The sequence below is a fragment of the Entelurus aequoreus genome, linkage group LG17 (genome assembly GCF_033978785.1).
Source record: "Entelurus aequoreus isolate RoL-2023_Sb linkage group LG17, RoL_Eaeq_v1.1, whole genome shotgun sequence".
Classification (NCBI taxonomy): Eukaryota; Metazoa; Chordata; class Actinopteri; order Syngnathiformes; family Syngnathidae; genus Entelurus; species Entelurus aequoreus.
This window is the reverse complement of record NC_084747.1, coordinates 45225040-45242549: the sequence shown is the minus strand read 5'-3', so window position 1 is coordinate 45242549 and position 17510 is coordinate 45225040. Positions and strand designations below refer to the sequence as shown.

At 39.3% G+C, this 17510-nt stretch overlaps 1 protein-coding gene across 3 annotated transcripts in view; it reads right to left on the bottom strand.

Moving 5' to 3' along the window:
- The window catches only part of pde4d (phosphodiesterase 4D, cAMP-specific), a 422736-nt gene that overhangs the window by 126727 nt on the left and 278499 nt on the right, over positions 1–17510 (bottom strand). The window contains exon 1 of one of the 3 annotated variants that reach the window (XM_062025751.1): positions 16536–17240. The exons of the other annotated variants lie outside the window; for them this stretch is intronic. Coding sequence (XP_061881735.1) covers positions 16536–16624 — 89 coding nt within the window. The 5' untranslated portion in view covers positions 16625–17240. Of the gene's footprint in view, positions 1–16535; positions 17241–17510 lie in introns of those variants that run through there. 3 annotated transcript variants of the gene reach the window in all.

Below are 17510 nucleotides of genomic sequence, written 5' to 3'. Positions count from 1 at the left end.
CGGCCATACTTTCCAACCCTCCCGATTTTCCTGGGAGACTCCCGATTTTCAGAGCCCCACTTTGTGAACAATTGCGTGAGCAAAGTGCTTAAGAACAACATTTCTCTAACAAGCTATCGCAAGGAATTTAGGGATTTCACCATCTGCGGTCCGTAATATCATCAAAAGGTTCAGAGAATCTGAAGAAATCACTGCTCGTAAGCGTAATAAACATTGAATACCCGTGACCTTCGATCCCTTAGGCGGTACTGCATCAAAAAGCGACATCAGTGTGTAAAGGATATCACCACATTGGCTCAGGAACACTTCAGAAAACCACTGTCAGTAACTACAGTTGGTCGCTACATCTGTAAGTGCAAGCTAAAACTCTACTATGCAAAGCGAACGCCATTTATCAACAACACCCAGAAACGCCGCCGGCTTCGCTGGGCCCGAGCTCCTCTAAGATGGACTGATGCAAAGTGAAAAAGTGTCCTCATTTCAAATTGTGTTTGGAAACTGTAGACCAGGGGTCCCTAAACTTTTTGACTCCGGGGCCGCATTGGCGTAAAACAATTTGGCTGGGGGCCGCGCTACATATATATATATATATATATATATATGTATATATATATATATATATATATATTATTATTATTAAAGGCACTGCCTTTGCGTGCCGGCCCAATCACATAATATCTACGGCTTTTCACACACACACAAGTGAATGCAAAGCATACTTGGTCAACAGCCATACAGGTCACACTGAGGGTGCCCGTATAAACAACTTTAACACTGTTACAAATATGCGCCACACTGTGAAGCCAGAATGAAGCCAGAATGAAAAAACACATTTCGGCAGAACATCCGCACCGTAACACAACATAAACACAACAGTACAAATACACACCACCCCCAACTCAACCCCGCCCACCTAAACCTCCTCATCCTCTCTCAGGGAGAGCATGTCCCAAATTCCAAGCTGCTGTTTTGAGGCATGTTTAAAAAAAATAATGCACTTTGTGACTTCAATAATAAACATGGCAGTGCCATGTTGGCATTTTTTTCCATAACTTGAGTTGATTTATTTTGGAAAACCTTGTTACATAGTTTAATGCATCCAGCGGGGCATCACAACAAAATTAGGCATAATAATGTGTTAATTCCACGACTGTATACATCGGTATCGGTTGATATCGGAATCGGTAATTTAAGAGTTGGACAATATCGGAATATCGGCAAAAAAGCCATTATCGGACATCTCTAGTTGTAATATACAGTGGTCTAGAAACACACAATACTATTTTATACTAAGAGTTTAATATGTTGACTGTAGCTACAAAAGTGAACCAAAGTATTATGAGCAGTTCTCAGAGTGATTACAAGAAAACAGCTGTGAGAGTTCCAATCAAAACCAATCATTCGGTGTCATGTTAGTTTTTCATTCTTCACCAATCAGTACAGCTGCGACGTTCCCAATTTCTTCCCAAAAACATGCGTCATGGTCGTGGGAAGGTGCCAGACGGCCCTCTCCATCTTTCTTTCTCATTGATCTGTCTGTCGTCTTCCCCCTTCCAACTTTTGTGCGGAGCGATGAACGGCAGATTGAACGGCCCGTGTAGCAGCTGCTGTGCGGACGGCGCAGCCTGATGAATCGAATTGGAAAAAGAAAAAAATGGACATTTTAGAATGAATGCGATGGCTGAGCCGCCTCTGGAGCTTTTGTGGAGCGCCACATCACTCTGGAATTGTTCATGTTGTTATGGAAGGACGGTGTCATGTTGCCACACCTGCACAATTGATATCTAAGAATGAAATTAGTAGGAAGGCACTGACTTCAAAGCCTTCATTGGTCAAATATTGTTAACTCTGATCTATGCCTCGAAGGCTAGCTCTAACTAACTCTTTTGTGTCATTGAAGAGGCTTTATTGGGCTGACCAGTCGCAACCTGATTTACTTCGATTGTCACTTTGACACCAGAGGAGCAGATGTTTTTGCACAGTTTTTTGCTTGAAGTGTATCTATAGTACAAACCCCATTTCCATATGAGTTGGGAAATTGTGTTAGATGTAAATATAAACGGAATACAATGATTTGCAAATCATTGTATGTCCTCTAATTAATACAATTGCTCCTCCAAACCAGTTCTAATAAGATCCATGTTACATCATTGTTAGAATAATTATGTGTAACTTATCACACAACTTTAATATGCTTAAAGTCCGTTGCTATAGTTATTAGCTATAGTGCTCAAGCTATACTTTTTCTATCTGTGCAAGGACAAAACTTCTTGTCTGAGGGGTGGCCTCAGCCGCAGATGTTACCTTTGTTTTAGCCCGCTAACAGCCAAGGACTTCAAGGACCTCAACGAAGATAAGACGACAGCACGCAGACGAAGTGAAGTGAAGTGAATTACATTTATATAGCGCTTTTTCTCAAGTGACTCAAAGCGCTTTACATTGTGAAACCCAATATCTAAGTTACATTTAAACCAGTGTGGGTGGCACTGGGAGCAGGTGGGTAAAGTGTCTTGCCCAAGGACACACCGGCAGTGACTAGGATGGCGGAAGCGGGAATTGAACCTGCAACCCTGAAGTTGCTGGCACGGCCACTCTACCAACCGAGCTATACCGCCCCCCTACGAAGCAGAGACAAGGCGAAATCCCAAGGCCCCCCAGCACATTCCGTCACGTATTGTGCGTACTGGAGCTGCTTTGCATGATATGCATGACCACTCCTTTTAGAGGCGGCCTCAGTGATGTTGACTGTGGAACTCCTGAATAAATAGAGGGACGCGGGAGCTGTACCTTAGAGAAGTGGTTCTCAACCTTTTTTCACTGATGTACCCCCTGTGAACATTTTTTTAATTCAAGTACCCCCTAATCAGAGCTAAGCATTTTTGGTTGAAAAAAAGAGATAAAGAAGTAAAATATAGCACTATGTCATCAGTTTCTGATTTATTAAATTGTGTAACAGTGCAAAATATTGCTCATTTGTAGTGGTCTTTCTAGAACTATTTGGAAAAAAATATATAAAAATAGCTAAAAACTTGTTGAAAAATAAACAAGTGATTCAATTATAAATAAAGATTTCTACACATAGAAGTAATCATCAACTTAAAGTGCCCTCTTTGGGGATTGTAATAGAGATCCATCTGGATTCATGAACTTCATTCTAAACATTTCTTCACAAAAAAAAAAAATCTTTAACATCAATATTTATGGAACATGTCCAAAAAAATCTAACTGTCAACATTGAATATTGCATTGTTGCATTTCTTTTTGACAGACATTTTATTGAGGGTCAAACCATCATGGCATGGGGGAAACTCTGGGTTTATGGTAATGAATGGAATAGCCTACTTGATTTGATGTTCAGTTTATGAAGTTACATTCATATTTTGTTGAAGTATTATTTAATAAATATATTTATAAAGGATTTTTGAATTGTTGCTATTTTTAGAATATTTAAAAAAAATCTCACGTACCCCTTGGCATACCTTCAAGTACCCCCAGGGGTACGCGTACCCCCATTTGAGAACCACTGCCTTAGAGCGTAGGGCGAGACTGTGACCAAGTGTGCAGCTCCATGCGTTCTCCTCATTAGCTAAATTGAACTCTGTCTCTGCATGATTCCTTGCTTCTTGTCTGATTAATAGATGTCATCAGTGTTTGAACCTGACAATAAAAGGAACGTTTACAATATGAAACAATCCCAAAATTCAAAGCACACCAGTGCGCAAAACTTTGTGCAATAAATGCGATCGCTCCTCTTGCCAGTTATTACTGATTAGCACCACCTTGCATGGTTAGAAATATCCATCAGAATTAACCCGAACTACTCCAAAAAATCTATAACTTTAAATTTCACTGCCGCGCAATGTCATGTATATTAAACTGTAGAACTTAACACAACATGTCAATGAAATTAAATACAAAATATATTTGCCAGGAATCATTTGTGTTGATTAACAGACCATAATGAGTGCATTTCAAACAGCATTGTACACACATTTCATTATATTTATAGGAACGCTCAGTGTCCATTCAAAAATAGTCATTAAATTGCGAAGCAAAAGCAAGAGTGAAGCATCTAAACCAGGGGTGTCAAACGTACGGCCCGGATCAGGCCCGCGAACAGGTTTTATCCGGCCCGCGGGATGAGTTTGCTAAGTACAAACCCTGTTTTCATATGAGTTGGGAGATTGTGTTAGATGTAAATATAAACGGAATACAATGATTTGCAAATCATTTTCAACCCATATTCAATTGAATATGCTACAAAGACAACATATTTGATGTTCAAACTGATAAAAAAAAATTTCTTTGTAAATAATCATTTACTTTAGAATTTGATGCCAGCAACACGTGACAAGGAAGTTGGGAAAGGTGGCAATAAATACTGATAAAGTTGAGGAATGCTCATAAAACACTTAATTGGAACATCCCACAGTTGAACAGGCAAATTGGGAACAGGTGGGTAACATGATTGGGTATAAAAGTAGATTCCATGAAATGCTCAGTCATTCACAAACAAGGATGGGGCGAGGGTCACCACTTTGTCAACAAATGCGTGAGCAAATTGTTGAACAGTTTAAGAAAAACCTTTCTCAACCAGCTATTGCAAGGAATTTAGGGATTTCACCATCTGCGGTCCGTAATATCATCAAAGGGTTCAGAGAATCTGGAGAAATCACTGCACGTAAGCAGCTAAGCCCGTGACCTTTGATCCCTCAGGGTGTGCTGCATCAACAAGCGACATCAGTGTGTAAATGATATCACCACATGGGCTCAGGAACACTTCAGAAACCCACTGTCAGTAACTACAGTTTGTCGCTACATCTGTAAGTGCAAGTTAAAACTCTACTATGCGAATTGAAAACGTGCCATCATTGAGTTCCATCTCGTACAATCTGGGGGGAGGGGGGTGAGGCGCATTCCCAGTTAGCCTCCATGCAGATGAAACTGAGACGAATCAGTGAGTAACAGCCATGCTTCAAGTTGTTTCTTAATCAATGAAACACGGCACTAAAGACACTACATTATGCTGCGTACGATAAGCCTCACTTTCTCATTACTTGCTGCACGTTGAAGGGTTCTACTACGTGTCGGACCATGGAGAGAGTGTGGAGAACCTATTAAGTGTCAGAGCAACAAGCGCATGCAGCAAGAAGGAAAGATGGATGCTGGAGTTGGGCGGCAGTAAAAAGAAGGCATTTTCCAAAGCAAAATTATGCACAAAGCAAACTACAATCTGCTACCCAAGAATGTACAACAATTCTTCTCAACAAAAGAGGAGAAATATAATCTTCGAGAAAAATGTAGATTAAAACATTTGTATGCACGTACAACACTTGAGACCTTCAGTATATCAGTATGTGGAACTAAAAATATGGAATGGATTAAGCAAAGAAATCAAACAATGTACTAGGGTTGTACGGTATACCGGTGTTAGTATAGTACCGCGATACTAATGAATCATTTTCGGTACTATGCCGCCTCTGAAACGTACCGGTATCGCCCGCGTCGTCGTCACGTCGTGTCATTGCTGGTTTACAAGCAGACGAGCATGTTCAGCAGCGCACAATCACAGAGTACTTACAAGCAGACACAGTGTGTAGACAGAAAAGGGAAAACAGACGCATTTTGGCTTAAAAACTAACAATAAAAGTGAAGTTATAATACTGAAACGCCCTCAGGAAGAGGTGCTTTAAGACATGTTTTAGCTACTTCTAAATCAGTAATCCTCACCTCCATGGCGACAAATAAAGTACGTTTCTTACAAGTATCATCCCTGCAGGACGAGGAATATCTAAACATGCTTCACTACACACCGTAGCTCACCAACGTCACAATGTAAACAAACACCATTGGTGGATCTACACATAACATCCACTGTAATGATACCAAGTACAGGACCGTATCTAGTCAATACTAATATGATTACGTCTATATTTTTTGGCATCACATCTTCTTTCTTCTTTTTTTAAATGTATATTATGTTTATAAACTCAGGAAATATTGTCCCTGGACTCATGAGGACTCTGAATATGACCAATGTATGATCCTGTAACTACTTGGTATCGGATTGATACCCAAATGTGTGGTATCATCCAAAACTAATGTAAAGTATCAAACAACAGAAGAATAAGTGATTATTACATTTTAACAGAAGTGTAGATAGAACATGTTAAAAGAGAAAGTAAGCAGATATTAACAGTAAATGAACAAGTAGATTAATAATTCATTTTCTACCACTTGTCCTTAATAATGTTGACAAAATAATAGAATGATAAATGACACAATATGTTACTGCATACGTCAGCAGACTAAATTAGGAGCCTTTGTTTGTTTACTTACTACTAAAAGACAAGTTGTCTTGTATGTTCACTATTTTATTCAAGGACAAACGTGCAATAAGAAACATATGTTTAATGTACCGTATGATTCTTTTGTTAAAATAAAGCCAATAATGCAATTTTTTTGTGGTCTCGTTTATTTAGAAAAGTACTGAAAAGTATCGAAATAATTTTAGTGCCGCTACCAAAATATTGGTATCGTTACAACACTACAATGTACTAATATAATCCACTTCAAGAAACTCTTCAAACTTAAAGTGTTTACAAAGTACAAAGAAGAAGAACCACGACAAACATTCTGAAATTATTTCATCCATCCGTTCATTTTTTAGATAATCTTACTTATCTCACCATATGAAATATAACTTACTTCACTAATTATTATCGTATTTTTCGGACTATAAGTCGCAGTTTTTTTCATAGTTTGGCCGGGGGTGCGACTTTTACTCAGGAGTGACTTATGTGTGAAATTGTTAACACATTACCGTAAAATATCAAATAATATTATTTAGCTCATTCACGTAAGAGACTAGACGTATAAGATTTCATGGGATTTAGCGATTAGGAGTGACGGATTGTTTGGTAAACGTATAGCATGTTCTATATGTTATAGTTATTTGAATGACTCTCACCATAATATGTTACGTTAACATACCAGGCACGTTCTCAGTTGGTTATTTATGCGTCATATAACGTACACTTATTCAGCCTGTTGTTCACTATTCTTTATTTATTTTAAATTGCCTTTCAAATGTCTATTCTTGGTGTTGGGTTTTATCAAATAAATTTCCCCAAAAAATGCGACTTATACTCCAGTGCGACTTATATATGTTTTTTCCCTTCTTTATTATGCATTTTCGGTCGGTGTGACTTATACTCCGGAGCGACTTATAGTCCGAAAAATACGGTATTTGTTTATCAATCTATTTTCAATGTTATTACTTTAAAAAGTATATTGTGAATAAATTGAGAACAGGAAGTGAACAAACGTTTTAGAAACTGCTATGTAAAGGAACAGGGGTAGGATTAAATCAACTCTGCTTCTTCCTACTCCTTTTCGAAACATGTTGAATAGAGACACTGGAAATTGTGACGTATCATGTCGTATGCATGCATGTTCCAAATAAACACAAACTCGACTCAACTCGAAAGTAACTGGCAGAGAGAGTAATCCAAACTGTGACATTGTGACATTATATTGTTTTGTCTTCATATCTAAGAAAGAAAGGAAATATGAGCCAAGAACGTCAATTGACCCCAAAGCAAAGAGAACGTGAAAAATGCGTCCTTTGTCTTTCACCCCAAAATAAACCCTCCTCCTTAAAACCCTCTAAAGGCTTAGTGGCCACATGCGTGGACAGCACCTTTTAGATCTTATTTCCAAAACTGTGTACACTACTGAATTGTGGTCTTATGCCGACATATGGACACGTATACTGCCATCTGGTGGTGTCAGAAGAGTACAACATACAAGGGAATTTGGAAAAAAAAGTGTAAAAATAAAAATGAGTATGTCACTACAAATGAAGTATTTGGCGACCTTCTATCACTCGGCTGCATAACAGTGTGGTACGCCAGCCGCACTGAAGCAGACAAACAGGCGATTCAGAGGGTCGTAAAGTCTGCGCAAAAAATCATCGGCTGCTCCTTCCCCTCCCTGAAGGATTTACACAACTCCCGCTGCCTCAACAGAGCAAAAAGCATCACCAAGGACAGCACACACCCTGGCTTCCACCTATTCAACCTGCTACCATCGGGCAGGCGCTATAGGTGCATCAGAGCCAGAACAAACAGACTCAGAGACAGCTTCTTTCCCAGAGCTGTCACCATCTTGAACTCTAACTTATAATAATAATTCACCCCTATACAATATCCTACCCTAATGCCCTACTGTGCAATATTACCCTTCGAGTGCAACACATCCGACACGGATTGTTATTTATTACTGCGGTACTCTTGTCTTGTTCTGTATATTGTACAGTATTTTGTATTTCTATAGTGTTTTGTGTATTGTACAGGATTGCTTATTATCTTTATTGGATAGTAGTTTGTTTATTTCAATTGTTAGTTTTTTCTTTATTACCTGTTGTGTAATTTAATTTATTTTTACCCCATATTTGTTCCCACTACCGCACCTTAAATTGGAGTCCTTAATCTCGTTAAATGCAAATATAATGACAATAAAGTCCATTATATTCTATTCTAAGTACACGTTTGATGGACTAATAAGTACATCATATCAAAAGATGATTTTTACTTGTTATTCTAATTAGGGTCCAATAAGCCCAAATAGCAAAGAGAAATAAAAAAAAGCATGTAAACAAACATCTTAAAGAGGGTAAACCATACTCGTTTGGTCAGCTTTTTCTTTAATCAAAGCCATGTGACTTATTGCATCACAACACTTTTCCCACGGTGCACACCACTGAGCAGCACAAATGTGTGCGTGCGTCACGGTGTCACTATCGTCACAGTCTGATGGGAAAGAGTGACTTTTTCCAAACTATATTCCGCCATAACCACATGTGCCACACCCACAATGAATTATATGCCCAGTGTCTCTCCTTTAAACACTTGAAACTTTAAGCTGCAACAATTACAAAAAAATAGTCCACAAAATCCTAGAGGGACTGACAAAAATGCAGCTTCGTTATTTATTATCCCACAAAAACATTTACAAGTGAAGTTGGTACGTTGTGTAAATTGTAAATAAAAACAAAATACAATGAATTGCAAATCCTTTTCAACCTATATTCAATTGAACACACTGCAAAGACAAGATATTTAACGTTCGAACTGGAAAACTTTTGTTATTTTTTTGCACATTTTAACTCATTCGGAATTTCATGCCTGCAACATGTTTCAAAAAAGCTGGCACAAGTGGCAAAAAAGACTGAAAAAATTGAGGAATGCTCATCAAACACTTATTTGGAACATCCCACAGGTGGACAGGCTAGTTGGGAACGGGTGGGTGCCATGATTGGGTATAAAAGCAGCTGTTATGAAATGCTCAGTCATTCACAAACAAGGATGGGGCGAGGGTCACAACAAATGCGTGAGAAAATTATTGAAAAGTTTAAGAACAAGGAATTCAGGGATTTCACCATCTACGGTCCGTAATATCATCAAAAAGTCAGAGAATCTGGAGAAAACCAACATTGAATGCCCGCGACCTTCAATCCCTCAGACACCGTACTGCAGGTACTGCATCAAAAAGCGACATCAGCGTGTAAAGGATATCACCACATGGGCTCAGGAACACATCAGAAAACCACTGTCAGTAACTACAGTTCGTCGTTACATCTGTAAGTGCAAGTTTAAACTCTACTATGCAAAGCGAACGCCATTTATCAACAACACCCAGAAACGCTGAGCCCCAGCTTTCTCAACCAGCTATTGCAAGGAATTTAGGGATTTCAGCATCTACGGTCCGTAATATCATCAAAGGGTTCAGAGAATCTGGAGAAATCACTGCACGTAAGCAGCTAAGCCCGTGATCTTCGATCCCTCAGGCTGTACTGCATCAACAAGCGACATCAGTGTGTAAAGGATATCACCACATGGGCTCACGAACACTTCAGAAACCCACTGTCAGTAACTACAGTTGGTCGCTACATCTGTAAGTGCAAGTTAAAACTCTCCTATGCAAGGCGAAAACCGTTTATCAACAACACCCAGAAACGCCGTCGGCTTCGCTGGGCCTGAGCTCATCTAAGATGGACTGATACAAAGTGGAAAAGTGTTCTGTGGTCTGACAAGTCCACATTTCAAATTGTTTTTGGAAACCGTGGACATCGTGTCCTCCGGACCAAAGAGGAAAATAACCATCCGTACTGTTCTAGGCGCAAAGTTCAAAAGCCAGCATCTGTGATGGTATGGGGGTGTATTAGTGCCCAAGGCAAGGGTAACTTACATATCTGTGAAGGCACCATTAATGCTGAAAGGTACATATAGGTTTTGGAGTAACAAATTATGCCATCCTAGCAACGTCTTTTTCATGGACGCCCCTGCTTATTTCAGCAAGACATAGTAAAAGAGTGCGGGTACTAGACTGACCTGCCTGTAGTCCAGACCTGTCTCCCATTGAAAATGTGTGGCGCATTATGAAGCCTAAAATACGACAACAGAGACCCTGGACTGTTGAACAACTTAAGCTGTACATCAAGCAAGAATGGGAAATAATTCCACCTGGAAAGCTTCAATCGGTCTCCTCAGTTCCCAAACATTTACTGAGTGTTGTTAAAAGAAAAGGCCATGTAACACAGTGGTAAAAATGCCCCTGTGCCAACTTTTTTGCAATGTGTTGCAGTCTAAATTAATGATTATTTGCAAAAATAAATCAAGTTTCCCAGTTCCAACATTAAATATCTTGTCTTTGCAGTCTATTAAATTATATTCACTGCTTTATTGTTACATTGTAATATTGACAGCAATTAACTTATTTTTACAGTTGTATGAAGGTGAAGAACTGCCTATACAGTTAATAAAGGCTACACGGCAAAAAGTCAGTGTTCAAAAACAAGAAAAAAAATACAAAAATGAGGGGTATTTTATTTTAACTAAGCAAAATTACCTGCCAATAGAACAAGAACATTTGGCTTGTCAAGACTGTCCAAAACAAGTAAAATTAGCTAACTTCAATGAACCCAAAAATACCTTAAAATAAGTATATTCTCACTAATAACAAGTGCACTTTTATTGGTAGAAAAAAAAAGAGACGTTTTTGCTCAATATGTTGAAAAATATTCTTAAATTAAGTAAATGCTAGTGCCATTATGTTGACATAATGATATGCGCTCGGCATTACATTTCTTGAAACCAGCAAACTTATACTAAAAACTAGTTTATTGTTCTTAATGGAAAGGTAACAAGGCAACCGCTTGTTACTCTCGGGGTCTCCTAGCCGCTCAAGCAAATCATATGGTCTAAAAATGCATTTTTCCATCGATAACATGACATCATCGCGCCAAGTGCGTGCTCTTTCAGTCAATTAGTGCGCATATATACAACCCGGCCCCCGGCCAAAAAATTTTTTTATTGTAATTTTGAAGAATTCATCTGAATGTGCATGAACTATTTCTGTTCAAAATAATTAGAAATGTCACATGTTAAATGCTTAAATATTAACTGTCAGTTTACTGTACCGTGCCAACTGTACTACTATATGAGTACGTGTTTTCTATTGTTTCATTGAAAATAAAACAGCAAAGTCCATTTGGCTGTCATTCGTTTTAATTATGAGACACAATTGTGTCAAAGTCATGATTTTTTTTTTCATGCTTGAAATAAGAAATTATTACTTTAAAAAAGTAGTTTTATACTTGTGAGTGTTGATGACACAGCTTTGCAACACTTGATATTCTAGTTTCAAGCATGTTTTACTCAATATAGGTCATAACATCTCAGCAACAAGCTGTAATATCTTACTGAGATCATTTAGGACCAAAACACTTAAAACAAGTAAAACACTCTAACATAAAATCTGCTTAGTGAGAAGAATGATCTTATCAGACAGAAAATAAGCAAATATCAATCTTACTTAGATTTCAGTTTTTGCAGTGTATATAATGATATTAGGGGACATTTGGGAAGAATGTTGTCGAAATCGGAACAAATACAAGGTTGATCTGTTTGAGTTTAGGCGTTCTGCTGTAGTGGTTGTGCCTTGTGTGAGAGCAAAAAGTGTGTGCATGAGTGCAGCAGGCAAAGTGGTAGTTGCAACGATGAAACGATAACACCATATCTGTCCGTACACATCCCAACAAGCCGTTTTTGATGACATCACTGACTCGGCTCTGTGCACACGCACTTCCTTGTCTGATTCTAAAGCGTAGCTATGGCACAACTATTCCCAAAAGACAACAAACAGCCTCATTTGGGATGACTAATCAAAACCAGACAGCGGAAAAAAGCCAGACAAACACAGCAGTTATCAAGGTTTTTGCCGGCAGTAAACATTAAATTAGTGTTATTTTTTTATGGCAGTTTGTTGTGGCATAAAAAAGGACAGGAAACGTTTGGCTCGTGTTTCCCTGACTATGTCAGAGCTAAGACTGGGGAAAAGCCTACAGGGTGCATCAGCAATAACATCTGCTAAGCTTCAACTGCGAAACAAAAGTTGCCAAATCATGCTCCTCTGCTGTGTCGCCTGTGCTATTATTTGTCTGACAAAAACACAACACGCTGTTATTCAACCCCATAAATTGGATTGACTTGAAATTTCTCACACAGCTCAACAAAAACACGCACTAACTTTAGGGTGTTTTGTCCAATCGCTGCAAAATTTGCCACAAACATTCAAGCATACTTACAGTCGTGGTCAAAAGTTTACATACACGTGTAAAGAACATAATGTCATGGCTGTCCTGAGTTTCCAATCATTTCTACAACTCTTATTTTTTTTTGTGATAGAGTGATTGGAGCACATACTTGTTGGTCACAAAAAAACATTCATGAAGTTTGGTTCTTTTATGAATTTATTATGGGTCTACTGAAAATGTGACCCAATCTGCTGGGTCGAAAGTATACATACAGCAACATACACTACCGTTCAAAAGTTTGGGGTCACATTGAAATGTCCTTATTTTTGAAGGAAAAGCACTGTACTTTTCAATGAAGATAACTTTAAACTAGTCTTAACTTTAAAGAAATACACTTTATACATTGCTAATGTGGTAAATGACTATTCTAGCTGCAAATGTCTGGTTTTTGGTGCAATATCTACATAGGTGTATAGAGGCCCATTTCCAGCAACTATCACTCCAGTGTTCTAATGGTACAATGTGTTTGCTCATTGGCTCAGAAGGCTAATTGATAATTAGAAAACCCTTGTGCAATCATGTTCACACATCTGAAAACAGTTTAGCTCGTTACAGAAGCTACAAAACTTACCTTCTTTTGAGCAGATTGAGTTTCTGGAGCATCACATTTGTGGGGTCAATTAAACGCTCAAAATGGCCAGAAAAAGAGAACTTTCATCTGAAACTCGACAGTCTTTTCTTGTTCTTAGAAATGAAGGCTATTCCACAAAATTGTTTGGGTGACCCCAAACTTTTGAACGGTAGTGTACATTATCAATTTTGGTGACGTAGAAAAATACAATCAAATCAAATTAGCTTCATGGCATGACCTCTTAACTTCATGTGGGTGATTATGATTGACGACACCTGTTGACTTCTCTGAGTTCATGTGATGCGGTCATTAGACTCGGTTACAAACATCAAAGGAACTTAGCACAGATCTGAAAAAACGAATCATTGACTTGAACAAGTCAGGAAAGTCACTTGGAGCCATTTCAAAGCAGCTTAAGGTCCCAAGAGCAACTGTGCAGACAATTGTTCGTAAGTATAAAGTGCATGGCACAGTTTTGTCACTGCCACGATCAGGAAAGAAAACGCAAGGGATCACCAGCTGCTGAGAGAAAATTGGTCAGGATGATCAAGAGTCAACCGAGAACCACCAAAAAGCAGGTCTGCAATGAATTGGAAGCTGCTAGAACACAGACCGTGTTTTGCATCACCATGGACGGAGAGGCTACCATGCAAGAAGGAAGCCCTTGCTCCAGAAGCGACACCTTAAGGCTCGTCTAAAGTTTGCTGCTGATCACATGGACAAAGATAACACTGGAAGAAAGTTCTGTGGTCAGAGGAAACAAAAATTGAGCTGTTTGGCCACAATACCCAGCAATATGTTTGGTGGAGAAAAGGTGAGGCCTTTAAGCCCAGGAACACCATTCCTACCGTCAAGCATGGTGGTGGTAGTATTATGCTCTGGGCCTGTTTTGCTCCCGACAGAACTGGTGCTTTGCAGAGAGTAAATGGGACAATGAAAAAGGAGGATTACCTCCAAATTCTTCAGGACAACCTAAAATCATCAGCCCGGAGGTTGGGTCTTGGGCGCAGTTGGGTGTTCCAACAGGACAATTAGGTAGGTAGTTTATTATTCTTCGGTCAATCGTCAACAAAATAAACAAACATTTGTATATTCATAGATTGAAAATGTTGCAGACCGAAAGGGTTTAGGCTGAGGTTGAACACTTATTGCGCCTTACCCTATAAACAATGTCAAGTACAAGATGAGCTTCCGAAAATTATTAAATGTCCTTTGTACAACATATTATAAATACACATTATACACAACATAAACACAGTTCAACTATATACACAGTAAAGGCATGTGAAATATCCTTGTACACGTGTTAAATAAACCTTTGTACCAATTTATATACTATATACAAACACTTATACTTCCATTATTATTTATATCCCACATTTAGTATTTTAATTAACATTGATCATAGTATTAACTACTGTGTTGATTCAAGAGTGATATATTTTTTCAAGACATTGACCCTAAACACACGTCAAAAGTGATAAAGGAATGGCTAAATCAGGTTAGAATTAACGGTTTTGGAATGGCCTTCCCAAAGTCCTGACTTAAACCCCATTGAGAACATGTGGACAATGCTGAAGAAACAAGTCCATGTCAGAACACCAACAAATTTAGCTGAACTGCACCAATTTTGTCAAGAGGAGTGGTCACAAATTAATCCAGAACTTTGTGGATGGCTACCAAAAGCGCCTTATTGCAGTGAAACTTGCCAAGGGACATGTAACTAAATATTAACATTGCTGTATGTATACTTTTGACCCAGCAGATTTGGTCACATTTTCAGTAGACCCATAATAAATACATAAAAGAACTAAACTTGATGAATGTTTTTTTTGTGACCAACAAGTACGTGCTCCAATCACTCTATCACAAAAAAAATAAGAGTTGTAGAAATGATTGGAAACTCAAGACAGCCATGACATTATGTTCTTTATACGTGTATTAAACTTTTGACCACGACCGTATGTCAAATTTGAGCAAGATCGGTTAAAAAACATGGTCGTATTTTTCGGAGTATAAGTCGCACCTGCCGAAAATGCATAATAAAGAAAGAAAAAAAAACATATATAAGTCGCACTGGAGTCTAAGTCGCATTTTTGGGGGAAATTTATTTGATAAAACCCAACACCAAGAATAGACATTTGAAAGGCAATTTAAAATAAATAAAGAATAGTGAACAACCGGCTGAATAAATGTACGTTATATGACGCATAAATAACCAACTGAGAACGTGCCTGGTATGTTAACGTAACATATTATGGTAAGAGTCATTCAAATAACTATAACATATAGAACATGCTATACGTTTACCAAACAATCTGTCACTCCTAATCGCTAAATCCCATGACATCTTATTCGTCTAGCCCGGGGGTCGGCAACCCACGGCTCTGGAGCCGCATGCGGCTCTTTAGCGCCGCCCTAGTGGCTCTCTGGAGATTTTTCAAAAATGTATGAAGAATGGAAAAAGATGAGGGGAAAAAAATCTATTTTTTTGTTTTATTATGGTTTCTGTAGGAGGACAAACATGACACAAACCTCCCTAATTGTAATAAATCACACTGCTTATATTAAACATGCTTCACTGATTCGAGTATTTGGCGAGCGCCGTTTTGTCCTACTAATTTTGGCGGTCCTTGAACTCACCGTATAGTTTGTTTACATGTATAACTTTCTCCGACTTTCTAGGACGTGTTTTATGCCACTTCTTTTTATGTCTCATTTTGTCCACCACACTTTTAACGTTGTGCATGAGAGCACAAAGGTGAGTTTTGTTGATGTTATTGACTTGTGTGGAGTGCTAATCAGACATATTTGGTCACTGCATGACTGCAAGCTAATCGATGCTAACATGCTATTTAGGCTAGCGATATGTACATATTGCATCATTATGCCTCATTTGTAGGTATATTTGAGGTCATTTAGTTTCCTTTAAGTCCTCTTAATTCAATGTATATCTCATGACACATGTAATATGGCTTTTAATTTTTTGCGGCTCCAGACAGATTTGTTTTTGTATTTTTGGTCCAATATGGCTCTTTCAACATTTTGGGTTGCCGACCCCTGGTCTAGTGAATGAGCTAAATAATATTATTTGATATTTTACGGTAATGTGGTAATAATTTCACACATAAGTCGCTCCTGAGTATAAGTCGCACCCCCGGCTAAACTATGAAAAAAACTGCGACTTATAGTCCGAAAAATACGGTAGTTGGCCATAAGTCATTGACTCAAACGTAAAACCTTACAAAGCATTCTGAGCACAACCAATAGGGTGCGCCACACATGTCTAAAAAAAAAAGCACTTACCATATCCAGGAGTGTCTTCTGAAAGGGAAGTGGCTAAGGTGCTTCATGGTCCTGTCACTAGAAACTCCAGGACACAGTCCAGGCTTCATACTGAGCCCAAATCACCGGTTTTAAGAGGCTTTTTTGGGGGGATCTGTGTGATATTCTATCTGGAGGTAAACACCCATGGAGTGGAGAAGAGAGTCCAGTACAACATGTGGTGTCCCATGTTTCTCTGAAACTTTGTGCATAAAGAAAATCCTTAAAAATCAAGCACCATAAAATCCACGAGTTCCTGAAGAGATACTAAAAAAAAAAAAGGCAGGTTTAATCCCAAGTGTACGGACTCTCGCACAGGCGGCCGCCCACACCACGAGCTCCGGGGGCAGCCGCTCTTTCTTCCTTTCCCCCTCGGGATTCGTCCAGCAAAAGTTTGGAAGTGACTCCCCCGCATCCACATGGTGAGCCGGCTCAGGGACTCATTCCCGCGGAGAACCTTTCCTTCCCTGACAGCTGACGGACGGCAGTGAGAGTTACGTTAGCCGGCATGTTGCAAACCTGCATCCTCTGCTCTTTCTCAACGTCAAGGAAATGGGGGCCCCGGGGGTGGATGGAAAAAAGAAAAACAATGAAGCATCTCTGCTTCCCTCCTCCTGGCCGTGGGGGATGTCCTGACCCCCGTGTAAGAGGTGTGTCTTCACCATGCACTCTGTTAAACCTATTGATCCTCTTACCTCACCGCTCCTCTCACGGCGACGTGTCTGCACACGCTCCCCCGGCGCCCGGGAAAGAAAGGCGGCACTGTGGCAATGTGTTGACACAAGTAATTCCACCCGCTTAAATCCATCTGCCGGCTCACACCTTTCTTTTCTTTGCTAAGTATGGCTTTGTTTGTTTCTTTCGTCATAGCTACGCAAGCGCCCGCCGGGTCTGCGTGCGTGCGAGCGAAGCGTGGGACCTCGTGCGCTGCATGCGCGTCCGCCGAGTGGAGTGCAC